Source organism: Oncorhynchus mykiss, chromosome 11 (genome assembly GCF_013265735.2).
Source record: "Oncorhynchus mykiss isolate Arlee chromosome 11, USDA_OmykA_1.1, whole genome shotgun sequence".
NCBI classification, from domain to species: Eukaryota; Metazoa; Chordata; class Actinopteri; order Salmoniformes; family Salmonidae; genus Oncorhynchus; species Oncorhynchus mykiss.
In genome coordinates this window covers 31395555-31409961 of record NC_048575.1, presented here as the reverse complement: position 1 = coordinate 31409961, position 14407 = coordinate 31395555, and the positions used below count along the sequence as shown (strand labels likewise).

Here is a 14407-nt window from a genome sequence, read left to right as displayed (position 1 = left end):
GAGGCTGCGAGGAGGTCCGTGTTTGACTGTATAACACTGGAAGGAGAGGGAGGAGACTCTGTAGTCTGCAAAGTAATCTGCCTGCATGTGTTCTGCTCCACTCTGCTCTCTCCATCGCTGAGGTTCAGACTCCTGTCACTGATCAACTCAGCTCCTGTTCTTTCGTTCTCTGCCATGCTCTCTCAATCTGCTTTCTTTATCGTCACTCCTTCTCTCTATTCTTATCTCCATTTCACCTTTCTGTTTTAGACACTTTTTAATTCATCTCTCTTTTTATGATCTTTGAATTTGGCATTCTCCATTCCCTCCCTGTCTCATTCTTTCACCTCTCTATTTTCATCCTTTCCCCCTATCTATCTATCTATCTATCTATCTATCTATCTATCTATCTATCTATCTATCTATCTATCTATCTATCTATCTATCTATCTTTTCCTTTCTTTCACTTTCTTTTTGGAGGCTTTCAGTTGATAGCAGTGCAGAGTGCCAGGGGCTAAATAAGGCTAACATCAGCAGATGTCCGGAGAAAATGACTGCTTGATCAGTTTGGGGACTGGCTGAGGCAAAATCGAGGATCTGGGATTTATTCTGTTTTCCACCACCTGCCCGACGCTAGACTCTGACTACATCCACAGAGCTGTTCTTTCACAGCAAAGAAAGACAACAAAACAGCAGAATGGAGACAATAAAGTTTCACTTAAACACTACAAGAACCAACTAAGATAACGAACAACTACATGATGAATTCCACAGACCACCAAGGGTTGATCTCTGTGGGCTATACCAGGAACCTCAGCACTGCTGGGACTCTGGGAACCCTCAACAAAGACTCAGAGGGCGTTGGTATCAAGGACTCCTCAACAGGATGTTACGAGCAGCTCCTCATCTCTACCGAGGTCTTTCTCACACTGGGGATAGTCAGTTTATTAGAGAACATCCTGGTGATTGCTGCCATCATCAAGAATAAGAATCTTCACTCTCCCATGTACTTATTCATCTGTTCTTTGGCTGTGGCAGACATGCTGGTCAGCGTCTCCAACGCCTCCGAGACCATCGTCATCGCCCTGATCAACGGCGGCAACTTGACCATCTCCGGGTCGCTCATAAAGAGCATGGACAACGTGTTCGACTCCATGATCTGTAGCTCACTGCTGGCGTCAATCTGTAGTCTCTTGGCCATCGCCATAGACCGCTACATCACCATATTCTACGCGCTGCGCTACCATAACATTGTGACGGTAAAGCGAGCGATGGCGGTAATCGCGTGCATCTGGTCGTGTTGTGTGGCATCGGGCGTGCTCTTCATTATCTACTCTGAGAGCACCACGGTCCTCATCTGCCTCATCACCATGTTCTTCACCATGCTGGCGCTCATGGCCTCTCTCTACGTCCACATGTTCATGCTGGCCCGCCTGCACATAAAGAGGATTGCCGTGCTGCCCGGGAACGTTCCCATCCGCCAGCGTGCCAACATGAAGGGCGCCATCACCCTCACCATCCTCCTGGGTGTGTTCGTAGTATGCTGGGCTCCCTTTTTCCTCCACCTCATCCTCATGATATCATGCCCCAGGAACCCCTACTGTGCCTGCTTCATGTCACACTTCAACATGTACCTCATCCTCATCATGTGTAACTCTGTCATCGACCCACTGATCTACGCCTTCAGGAGCCAAGAGATGAGGAAGACCTTTAAGGAAATCTTCTGCTGGTACAGTCTGCCAAACCTGTGTGTGTGCGAGCTGCCAGGGAAATATTGAACTACCGAACAGCTGTCAGAGACCCAGTAAGTGTGACAACTGCTGAGGTAGCATCTGCGTCTGTGTCTCGTCACATGAAAGAGATGAATGGTTGTATAGGCTACATTATGGTGTAACGGTGTAAATAAGATAAGATGTTTTTTTATTGCCACCAGATAGGTGCAGTTTAAATGTGTTGCTTTACAGGGTCAGCCATAGTAGTACAGAGCCCTTGGATAGAATTAGGTTTAAGTGCCTTGCTCAAGTGCACATTAACAGATTTTTCACCTTGTCGGCTCAGGTATTTGATCCTTCGGTTACTGGCCCAACACTCGTGGGTAGGTAGCCTAACAACGGTTAGGCTACCCACCGCCCATGTACAGTATGGTGGAAGTTGAGGGTGACAACTGCTGAGGTGGCATCTGCCTCTCCTCACATGAAAGAAACCACCTAATTGTGATTGGTGAGAACTGATTTATCCTCGTCCTGCCCCGTGCTCCAGAACACGGCTGTAAATTATTAAAAAGTAGTCCCTCTAAATTGGTTCTGGTTACTATGGCTCGTGTTGCCGAGGAGGTAGGTTGGTTTACATACACTCTGTACAAAAACACAACAGAAATAACATTGTTTCTTTTCAGCACAATCAGGCATATTTTTGTTTGTCCTGAAAAATGCAGCTTTTAAAGTAACTGAACCATAATGTGAGAAGATACAGTATGATGACGATATGAGAAAAGAAGATAGATATTGAATGTTTATATTAGAATATTTAAAAATGTTAAAGATATTTAACTGAGTTTAAGAAATGAGTGGCAGATGCCTATGCACTATAGTATTTTTGAAGGATAACATATAGCACTTAAATTGCACACTATCATACTCTGAGAGTTTGAAAGATGGAAAGCTTCAAACAGTTCATTCACCTCCCGTTTCAAAACATACTGTTGCAATTGGACATTGTGAGCAAACTGTATAGGCTTCTATTGTACATAAACATCCAAACGCTGTGCTTTGTAGAATAAATTCACAGCAGCATAGCTGAACCCTTTTAAAGTCTCCTCTGACCCAAAAAATCATTCAAAGCTGCGCCAATTTTCCATACAAACCCACAAGAACAAAGAGGAATCACTGATAGGCAACAGAGTGCCACAAAAAGCCTGCAAAGTCGATATCCCCGTTAATAAACACATACAGTTAATTGTGGTCGTAACCATTATTTTTTTGTTAACTCAATGAGGGGGGAGGGTATGCATTTTTTTTAGGGGAGAGTTATGTAAAACTGTTTTCTACGTTCTGTCTCTAAAACAAGCACTTATTGAAATGGCTTGTGTTGATGAAGCCTGTCAGGGGAGTGGAATGTAATTTGCTTAAAATATACCTATGCTGCTTATTTAAAAACAAAAATGTTTGTGTGGACATGTGCATTTAAACAGGCACACTTACATGACAAAGACATACTCTCATCTATATTTTGAATTCATCCTCAATATGCATTTATCAAGTGCTTGGAAAATAAATTGCAGTGTAAAGTGTACATATAACTTCTTATCTATGAATGTCTACTTTGCTCTTTTTTCTAAAGTTGAAACCATGTGAGTATGTGTTTTTATGTTAACATGATGTTGTTTGTTGTTGTGGCCTTAAATATTTTGCACTGTGATGTAAAAGAAAGAAAAGCAACTTGTTGTTTTAGCAACTGTGTTATTTAGGTAAGGGAAAACGCTGTCGTTCTGTACTGTACTTTACCTTGGAAATAATGGACGACCGCCTCCTCCCTTCGCAAAGTACATTTTTCCAAGGTAATTTACAGAACTGAGACTTGTATCCTGCTTGTAGCACATGTGCCAACAAACAATACTAAAGCACACATTTACTGGTAAATAACTTTTTCAATTATATTTGGGTACTATGCTAACATATATAATTATTTTAAGATCGTCATACCATGGATCATTTAGATATTTGATTTAGAATTTTAGAAACCCTTTAGGCATCAAAAAATATATGAAAAAAAGTGACTTGATACAATATTGAATTTGGCCTTTACTCCTATAGCCCATAGAAGCGCATAGCTGCATTTGTGTTAAGTGGTTTTCTAGTGACATTAATTTTGATACATCCATAACAATGAGCTGATATGATGAGTGATTTTTCCTGGCATAGAAAAGTTTGCCTTCTTTTAAGGACACTGTTCATTATGAAGAAATCGAATTACATATCAAACACTAGGATAGAAGCTAGCTAAATAGTTTGTTGCTAGCAAACCTGCCAATATGACAACTGAATTCAACAATATCAGTTGCTGAAAACAGCTGGTCAAACTACAAACATGTGTGAGGATTTGACAGCATACACAGAAAATTCTCCAGCGTTAAGTCAACACTGAGAGTGTTAAATCAACACTGAAAGAGTGGGACCATTATATACACTGGAACAAGTGTTAAATTAACATACTGCTTAGTGTAAAACTTTATTCAAATATTTCCCAGAGTGCCTTTGATTTCAAGTGACTTGTTAAGTTACCACCCATGACTGTACGTGTTAGTGCCAGAGACATGTTTGTTGCAGTTATGAGTAATAAACATCCCTAAATTATCTACTGAGTGAATATGCTGTCAGTCAAATCATATACTATTTGAAGGTCATGAACTTTCAAAATCATGTTCTTCATTAAAGTTGATATTTGGATGAAACCAGATCGAAGTCTGACAAATGACACATTGATAAAATTATCAAGGGAATAGGGTGACATCAGCCTAACTCTCATTTTCATGCTATGTTATCATGATATTCTCTTACCTAATTTAAATAAGTTCCGCCTTGTTACCAACATCGGAAAAGGCATTTTTGCAGAGGGGTGTGGTTTATGTAGCTACATAGACTACTCCATTCTAGGGTGTCAGCAAATATATTAACAAGTTTACACTGTTCACCTATTGGTGGTGGGCCAAAGCCTTAAAACGTTAAGTTGATCGATCCCAGTGTATTCCAGACAGGAAAACATTCTTATGATGACTATTACATTCCATTCTTGCAAATGTTTTCATAAAAACTACATTTCAATACTCAGGCAAATTTGCCGAAGGACTAAAGTTGGAACTAATCAGAACACACGTACATACCCTCATGATAAAGGCAGCCAATGGGCTGATTCTATCAACAATGTAAACACAGCCTGCTATCTAATGAAGAGGAACAGATAAAACTCAGCTACAAATACCTAGGTGTCTGGTTAGACTGTAAACTCTCCTTCCTGACTCACATTAAGCATATCCAATCCAAAATGAAATCTAGAATCGGTTTCCTATTTTGCAACAAAGCCTCCTTCACTCATGCCGCCAAACATACCCTCGTAAAACTGACTGTTACCAATCTTTGACTTCGGCGATGTCATTTACAAAATAGCCCCCAACACTCTACTCAGCAAACTGAATGTAGCCCATCACAGTGCCATGCATTTTGTCACCAAAGCCCCATATACTACCCACCACTGCGACCTCTATGCTCTCGTCGGCTGGCCATCACTACGTATCCGTAGCCAATCCCACTGGCTCCAGGTCAGCCTTATCTCAGCTCACTGGTCACCATAGCAACACCCACCCATAGCAAGCGCTCCAGCAGGTATATTGCACTGGTCATCCCCAAAGCCAACACTTCCTATGGCTGCCTTTCCTTCCAGTTCTCTGCTGCCAATGACTGGAACGAATTGCCAAAATCTCTGATGCTGGAGTCCTATATCTCTCTCTAACTTTAAGCATCAGCTGTCAGAGCAGTTAACTGTACCTGTACACAGCCAATCTTTAAATAGCTTTAAACCTCATCCCCATATTATTACTTACCCTCTTGCTCTTTTGTATCCCAGTATCTCTACTTGCACATCACCATCTGCATATATATCACTCCAGTATTAATGCTAAATTGTCATTATTTTTGCCTCTATGGCCTATTTATTTCCTACCTCCCTACTCTTCTACATTTGCACACACTGTACATAGATCTTTCTATTTTTATTTTATTTTGTGTTATTGACTGTTTGTTTATGTGCAACTCTGTGTTAATGTTTTTGTCGCACTGCTATGCTTTATCTTGGCCAGGTCGCAGTTGTGAGAACGCATGAGAACTTGTTCTCAACTGGCCTACCTGGTTAAATAAAGGTGAAATAAAAAAAATAAAACAATACAAACTCAGCATAAAAAGAAACGTCCTCTCACTGTCAACTGCGTTTATTTTCAGCAAACTAAAGATGTGTAAATAATTCTATGAACACAAGATTCAACAACTGAGACATAAAACTGAGCAAGTTCCACAGATATGGGACTAACAGAACATGTACTGCAGTGCATCTCCTCCTCATGGACTGCACCAGATTTGCCCGTTCTTGCTGTGAGACGTTACCCCACTCTTCCACCAAGGCACCTGCAAGTTCCCGGACATCTCTGGGGGAATGGCCCTAGCCCTCACCCTCCGATCCAACAGGTCCCAGGCGTGCTCAATGGGATTGAGATCCGGGCTCTTCGCTGGCAATGGCAGAACACTGACCTTTCTGTCTTGCAGGAACTCACGCACAGAATGAGCAGTAAGGCAGGTGACATTGTCATGCTGGAGGGTCATGTCAGGATGAGCCTGCAGGAAGGGTACCACATGAGGGAGGAGGATGTCTTCCCTGTAACGCACAGCATTGAGATTGCCTGCAATGTCAACAAGCTCAGTCCGATGATGCTGTGACACACCGCCCCCGACCATGACGGACCCTCCACCTCCAAATTGATCCCGCTCCAGAGTACAGGCCTCTGTGTAATGCTCATTCCTTCAACGATAAATGCAAATCCAACCATCACCCCTGGTGAGACAAAACCGCAACTCGTCAGTGAAGAGAACTTTTTGCCAGTCCTGTCTGGTCCATCGACAGTGGGTTTATGCCCATAGGCAACGTTGTTGCCAGTGATTTCTGGTGAGGAATTCCCTTACAAGCCCTCAGTCCAGCCTCTCTCCGCCTACTGCGGACAGTCTGAGCGCTGATGGAGGGATTGTGCGTTCCTGGTGTACCTCGGGCTGTTGTTGTTGCCATCCTGTACCTGTCCCACAGGTGTGATGTTCGGCTGTACCGATCCTGTGCAGTTGTTGTTACACGTGGTCTGTCACTGCGAGGACAATCTGCTGTCTGTCTTGTCTCCCTGTAGTGCTGTCTTAGGCGTCTCACAGTACAGACATTGCAACTGATTGCCCTGGCCACATCTGCAGTCCTCATGCCTCCTTGCAGCATGCCTAAGGCATGTTCCCGCAGATGAGCAGGAACCCTGGGCATTGTTCTTTTTTGTGGTTTTCAGAGTCAGTAGAAAGGTCTCTTTAGTGTCCTAAGTTTTCATAACTGTGACCTTAATTGCCTAATGTCTGTAAGCGTCTTATTATTTTATTTATCCCTTATTTTACCAGGTAAGTTGACTGAGAACACATTCTCATTTGCAGCAACAACCTGGGGAATAGTTACAGGGGAGAGGAGGGGGATTAATGAGCCAATTGTAAACTGGGGATTATTAGGTGACTGTGATGGTATGATGGCCAGATTGGGAATTTAGCCAGGACACCAGGGTTAACACCCCTACGATAAGTGCCATGGGATCTTTAATGACCTCAGAGAGTAAGGACACCTGTTTTATGTCCCACCCGAAAGACGGCACCCTACACAGGGCAGTGTCATTGGGATATTTTTTTAGACCAGAGGAAAGATTGCCTCCTACTGGCCCTCCAAAACCACTTCCAGCAGCATCTGGTCTCCCATCCAGGAACTGACCAGGACCAACCCTGCTTAGCGTCAGAAGCAAGCCAGCAGTGGTATGCAGGGTGGTATGCTGCTGCTCTTAACAACGGTTCCACAGGTGCAAGTCCATTAGTTCTTTATGGATCATTGAACAAGAATGGGAAACAGTGTTTAAACCCTTTACAATGAAGATTTGTTAAATTATTTGGATTTTAATGAATTATCTTTGAAAGACAGGGTCCTGAAAAAGGGATGTTTCTTTTTTTGCTGAGTTTAGCTAGCTGGCTCCCAGACTGAAATAAGATATCTGTTTGACTGCACTTGAAATATGGAGCATCATCATCTGATGATAACACCTTTGACCATTTAGCACATTTTTTAAAAGCTAGCAGATTATATTACAGACTAGCCTAACCAGCTACTGTAAATAACAATGAGTGTTTCATTAGCTCTCTGTCAGTGAATTCAATTGTTGGATCAAGTTCTGGCATGATTATATGTCTCATTTCAACTTGCAGCATGCCTATTTAAGAAACATTCAATAAAATGTGTTGTATAGAAACCCAAATAAAAGCATGCAAATAGAATTGTGTGTGTGTGTCATGTATCCTAGAATAGAGGTTTAAAGTGACAGCTGCATATTAGCCAATACATACGGCATAGCCTACACATATAGCATACCTTGCAATACATTCTTCTCTAAAAACAAGTGTACAACGTGCTCTGCAATAAGATAACCGGAGTTTGAGTTCTAAACCAGTGTTCAAATAGCAGCTGCCCAATACCATGGTAGGAATGTATAATGTTGGATGCATTTGAGTATAAGGTATGGAGAATGATATAAAAGCTTGTAGCACTATAGAAAACACAGTTGGGAATTATTGTTTGAGTTTCAATTACTAAATGTTCAGTGAAGAATGTGAGTATATTTAGGTTGTTTACATTTTTAGCTTTCCTATTAACCTTCTAAAAGTCAAGAGTGCCAAAATCTTGCCAATATTCTATTAACTATGACTGAGTGTGATATACAGTATGTTTTCCATAATGAACATTTCATGTATGTACAGTACATACGACCAAGAACACCATCACAAATTGTGTTTCACTAATTGCAGCATTACTGCAAAAATGGAATTGGAAGAGGGAAAAAGTAAGGAACTTGTCTGTTGGCTATTCATTAAAGACCAAAATTGGTTAAAGAATATTGTTGTCACGCCCTGGCCTTAGTTATCTTTGTTTTCTTTATTATTTTGGTTAGGTCAGGGTGTGACATGGGGGATGTATGTGTTTTATCTGGTCTAGGGTTTTTTGTATGTTTATGGGGCTGTACCCTTTCTAGGTAGTTTGTATGTCTATGGTTGCCTAGATTGGTTCTCAATTAGAGCCAGCTGTCTATCGTTGTCTCTGATTGGGAACCATACCGACTTTGGTGCAGGTCATGTTGTTCTTCACATTATCGTCTCTGGTATATACACACAATATCAAATATAAAAAATATATTTATATATAAAATAAAAATATATATATCTATCTATATCTATATATACTGTATATATCAAAGAATCAAAAATCCTGTTTATTTCTGACAAAATTAGAAATGTATAATATCTGAAAATGGAGTTAGACTCTTACATGGATAAATGCTTCACGGCAGACTGGAACCACTTTAGTTTTGTTTGTAGCTACAGCTTGTTTGGCTCGTGTCAGGTAACTTCGGTTCACATTGGCCGTTTGCAGAAATTTTCCCACTGATCTTTGTCGATAACGCCTGCTAAATTCAGGACAGCAATGTTGTTGAGAGAGCAGTTCTCCATGGCTAACGTTATATCTTTCAAAAAAGCTGTGGTAGCAATGATTATCTACACATGACGAGCAGCTCATGTTATAGACAGAAGCGCTCTACAATGCAGACCAATCCAAACTCATCTCTCGGCATGTCCAGCCAGATTCCTGTCTTTTTGTGTGGCTAAACCAACTAGGCTCATAATATAACAATTGTATTTGCATTTAGAGATGGAATACAGGTGATACACATGAAAGTTCACACTTTCCAGAACGCATTTATTCCAAAAATTGTTTAAAAAAATTGCAATAAAATGCCCGTTCTGTGAAATAGCTAAGTGGTACATATACCTAGCTTCCTGAAACAAGTCACATTTTCATTTAGGATTAAACTTGGTTAAATGCATAAGACTGTACTTTAATAATTACCAAAACCATGTCTTTGTCACTAGCAAACACAGTCATGCTGTATGTAATTTGAGAGCTGTGGTAAGAATCTCCTCTTGTATGACAATAAACGGCAATCTAATCTAATCTCAAATCTACTCCCATTTGAATGGTACTGTGCCTCTAAAACATAAAATATCTACTTTAGTATTCTTTAGAAAACTTCCCCAGCTGTGGACTGCCATTCGCCCGCTGCAGTTCATTTAACCTTTCCATCGGACCCTAACGGATTGTAATTTTGTCTATAAACCAAAGTTCAGCAATTGAGTATGACTTTGTAGGATATATAAATGGAGAACAAATAAGAATAGAATTTAGCAGGTAACTCCTTGCACTCAATCAATAAAAAGAAAAACCAAGCAGGCTGGAGATGGGAAAAAAAATACTTATTTTAATTTCATGCTGGAAATAATACAAAAAGTGCAAGTGCAAAGTGCAATAAGTGCTGTCAACAAAAAAAGTGCTCTCTCAATGACCCCTGGTAATTAAGCTTTTTAAAACAGGAAGAACGAAAACCTTTCCATCTGACCCTAAGGAAGATAAAAGTTGGGAATTTGGTTTTCAGAAAAAAATGGGAAAACTCACCATAAAGAAGGATAAACTGAGTTGGACTTTGAAAGACATATAAATATGCTTGATTGGCATGAGTAATCTGCGTTTATCAACATTAGAGGATGAAAGTGAGTTTTTAGCCAATCCAACTGAAGACTGTGTGAATCCCCTATTTCCCATATGTGACCAACTGCTTTGATTCGGTCTTATGTAGCAAAATTTGAGATTTTATTTTTTACATTGGATAAAAGCAGAGGCACCGAGCTACAAAATGGTATATCATACACTGCATTTGAGGAACAATGGGAAAGTAACCTCACTTTTGAGAAAATGGCTTTTGAATGTTTTGGTACTACTACTACTGAAGAGCTTTGCTTTGTCTACAACCATTCAGCGTTGTTCACACCCTCTTAAGCCGGCCCCACCCATCTCTTTAACGATTCACATGTGAGGTCATGTGCTAAACAGTGAGTAGTGTAGTCAAGATTAAGACTAAAAGTGGTAAAAGTAGTAGCCTACAAGAAGGAAAAATTCCAGGTAAACAGAAAGTGTCCAGATAAAAGTATTTTATAAATATTAGATGACGCTTACCCAGACACACTTGTCCAGATTTATGGGTCATGTGAAAGAAATGCTATAACCCCCAGCCACATATTGCCAAGTGGATGGGTCTCTACAGAAGGTGTAAACGATACAGCGAAATGGTTCCTTGCATAGTAGCAATATCATAAATAGATAGTGTCAATATAAATAAATGTATATACAGTATATACAAAAACGATATAAATAACGATAACAGCGATAGATGAGGTAGTTACAGTATATGCATGCAATCAGGGGTAAAGTGGCCATCTGAAATGCCCTATAGGCACAAAATCCTCAAATTGGAGCGTTTTTGAGACTGTTCCTATGTCAATAATGCCAGCTTTTGTTTCATAGGAGATGTGCAGTATTGAATGGACAGGTCTTTCTACACACTACACACTCAGCAAGAGTGAATGGAAAGCCTGCCATAATGATGAGGCTGTGTAACAGCGTTAAGAACGTACCCTAAGCTCACTCCACAGTTAGCTTGAAAGGTTGCCAACAGCTCAAAAGGTCTGCGAGCAGAGGATCACTGGTTCAAACCCGGTATGGGGACAGGGACAGTGGAGGAAGATATACCGTTCATAGCACACTGAGGGTGTGCCAGACAGGCTGCCGGTTTAATCAAGAGGAAATGCAAAGAAAAACTTGTATTAAAGTAATGCATGGAGAAAAAAACTCACTGATCTGAATGCATTTTTTTTCATTGTTGATGTAGATGGGAACGTAAGCAATTTCAAAGTGACATTTGAAACGACGCTGTGACATTTTGCTATAGTAACCTTGTATTGAAAATAAATGGTATTGGCTACAAAATAAGATTGCTTCAGCCATTCAGTGAGAAGGAATATCTAGGGGTGTGTCCCCTATGGCACCCTACTCCCTGTAGTGTACTACTTTTGACCAGGAACCAGCCCTTGGCCATTCCACAAGTGAACAACACGTCCTATTAGAATAACCAAGAGAAAATGGACCGGTGCAGGGTAACAATGTAAGGACTGTTAATAAGATCACAGTCTAGTATTAGATATGTAACGAATATGCGGTTGTGTGCCTGCACAAAAGAACACAGACGTGTATGATCTTCACACTCTAACACAGAATCTTCTGTGTAGTAAACTATTCCACACGCGATTATGTTTACTGGACTTGACATATGAGAGAGTGTGACATAAAAACAATGTACTTGAAGATTTGAAAGGAAACATGATTTTGAAAAGTATTATTGTTATTATTATATGCTGCTGCCAATACATTGAAACCATTATTGGATGCAGTTTATCCAAGTGCACTATGCTTTATTACGGGCAACAGGTTCAGTACACATCACTACATTCGGTATCAGAAATTAGATGGCACTCTTTGAAGTCTTGTAGATCAATGCAATGCTCTCTTTTTGTTCATAAAGCACTTCTACAATAACTCCCGCTGTACCGAACATCATTAATAACCTTTCGATGTACGATTTACCCTACCTGGTGTCAGGGATGGCTAACTCTGGAAAATACTTCTGTCTCTACAGAGTTAGGTAAATGAGGTTTACTTTTTTTGCACCTTAATCTCAAACTGCTTGAGGACCTTTTTTAATTAAGAATGTGTTTGTTTTCAACAACCAGTGGAGTCATGGATATCTGTGGATGATAGTAAAGCTGCATTGCTACTTTTTATCTATATGTTAGCTGGATGTGGTGGCTTAAGGATGATCGCCTTGAATACAACCCAATAATCAAGGCAATTAAACAAAAATAATGTCAACAACACAGCTGCTGTATTCTCAATATGGTCACAGTTAAGGTGATGCCAGAGGGCAACCTGTGTCCCAAATAGCTCCCTAATCCATACGGTTCTGGTCAAACGTCGTGCACTAGGGCAGGGGTATTCAAATCTTACCCTACACTATTAAAAATAAAAGGTGCAAGTTGGAAGCAAATAAGGTTATTGAGAGCAATCCCATAGCATAGGGGGACAATTTTAGGGTCTCTAAAGAACCATAAATTCAATACCCGGAATGTTGCGGCCATCCATGTCCGAAATTGAATAGCCAGGGTGCCTTCTGAGTGAATTTTAGCGTTACCAGTACCATCCATGAGTGTGTTTACTGGTGACAGAGACTTGATTGTGGCATACCTTCAGTTAATTGTAGCTCTGTTGACTTTACCATGTTACATGTTAGTTATTAATGATATTATGTACTTCATAAGGCCTGTTTTGGAGGAGGAGTCTCACTGCATTACAGGTCCACGTTATGCAAGAGTGAAAATGTATAGCTAGGCTATTGAAATCCAGCCAGAGTAAAGGTATAAATATTACATCATTTTTTTCACCCAGACCCTACATTCAGACAGACTGCCAGAGATGGGAAAAATGTAATGTGAAACTACCTTAAAGTTTTAAAATAGACCCACCATTCCAGTAATGGTTCTTAAAGTCACAGCTTGGAATATTTTTGAAAAATCTTTATTATTTATATTTGAGCAGTATACTGTAAGATTATTTAATCAATCAATGCAAAAACAAAGATATTGAAACAAACAATTCCAAAAGTCAACCTGCAATAGAGCATGCTGGGAACTATGATAAAGATTGGTGTGGTTTTGGTAGAACTTGGCTTTAATGGCCTTACCGAAGAGCTTCAGTGACTTTGAACTTGGCACGGTCATAAAATGTCAACTTTCCAACAAGTCAGTTCGTTACATGTCTGCCCTGCTAGAGCTCCCCCGGTCAACTGTAAGTACTGTTATTGTGAAATGGAAATATCTAGTGGCAACAGGGGCTCAGCTGCGAAGTGGTAAGCCACACAGGCTCACAGGACGGGACTGCCGAGTTCTGAAGCATGTAGTGGGTAAAAATAGTCTGTCCTCAGTTGCAACAGGCTCTAGCAAAATCCAAACTGCCTTTGGAAGCAACATCAGCAAAATAACTGTTCGTCGGGAGCTTCATGAAATGGGTTTCCATGCCCGAGCAGCCGCACACAAGCCTATGATCACCATGCGCAATGCCAAGCGTCGGCTGGAGGGGTGTTAAGCTCGAAGTGGAACGTGTTCGTTCTCTGGAGTGATGACTCACACTTCACCATCTGTCAGTCCGACAGACAAATCTGGTTTTAGCGGATGCCTGGAGAACGCTACCTGACCCAATGCTTACTGCCAATTGTAAAGTTTGGTGGAGGAGGAATAATGGTCTGGGGTTTTTCATGGTTCGGGCTTGGCTCCGTAGTTCCAGTGATGGTAAATATTAATGTTCCAGCATACAATGACATTCAAGATGATTCAGTGCTTCCAACTTTGTGGCATCAGTTTGGGAAGGCCCTTTCCTGTGCACAAAGCGAGGTCCATACAGAAATGGTTTGTAGAGATCGGTGTGGAAGAACTTGACTGGCCTGCACAGATCCCTGACCTCAACCCTATTGAACACCTTTGGGATGAAATGGAATGCTGACTGCGAGCCAGTCTTAATCGCCCAACCTCACTAATGCTCTTTTGGCTGAATGGAGGCAAGTCCCCGCAGCAATGTTCCAACATCTATGTGTCCACATATTTCTGGTCAA

At 40.8% G+C, this 14407-nt stretch overlaps 1 protein-coding gene across 1 annotated transcript; it reads left to right on the top strand.

The window, feature by feature from the left end:
* The first annotated feature begins 576 nt into the window (after positions 1-576).
* LOC110535569 (melanocortin receptor 4) lies at positions 577-1996 on the top strand. Its single transcript, XM_021620635.2, has one exon. The coding sequence runs from the start codon at positions 738-740 to the stop codon at positions 1755-1757; it is 1020 nt and encodes a 339-aa protein (XP_021476310.1). The 5' UTR covers positions 577-737; the 3' UTR covers positions 1758-1996.
* The last annotated feature ends 12411 nt before the right edge of the window (positions 1997-14407 follow it).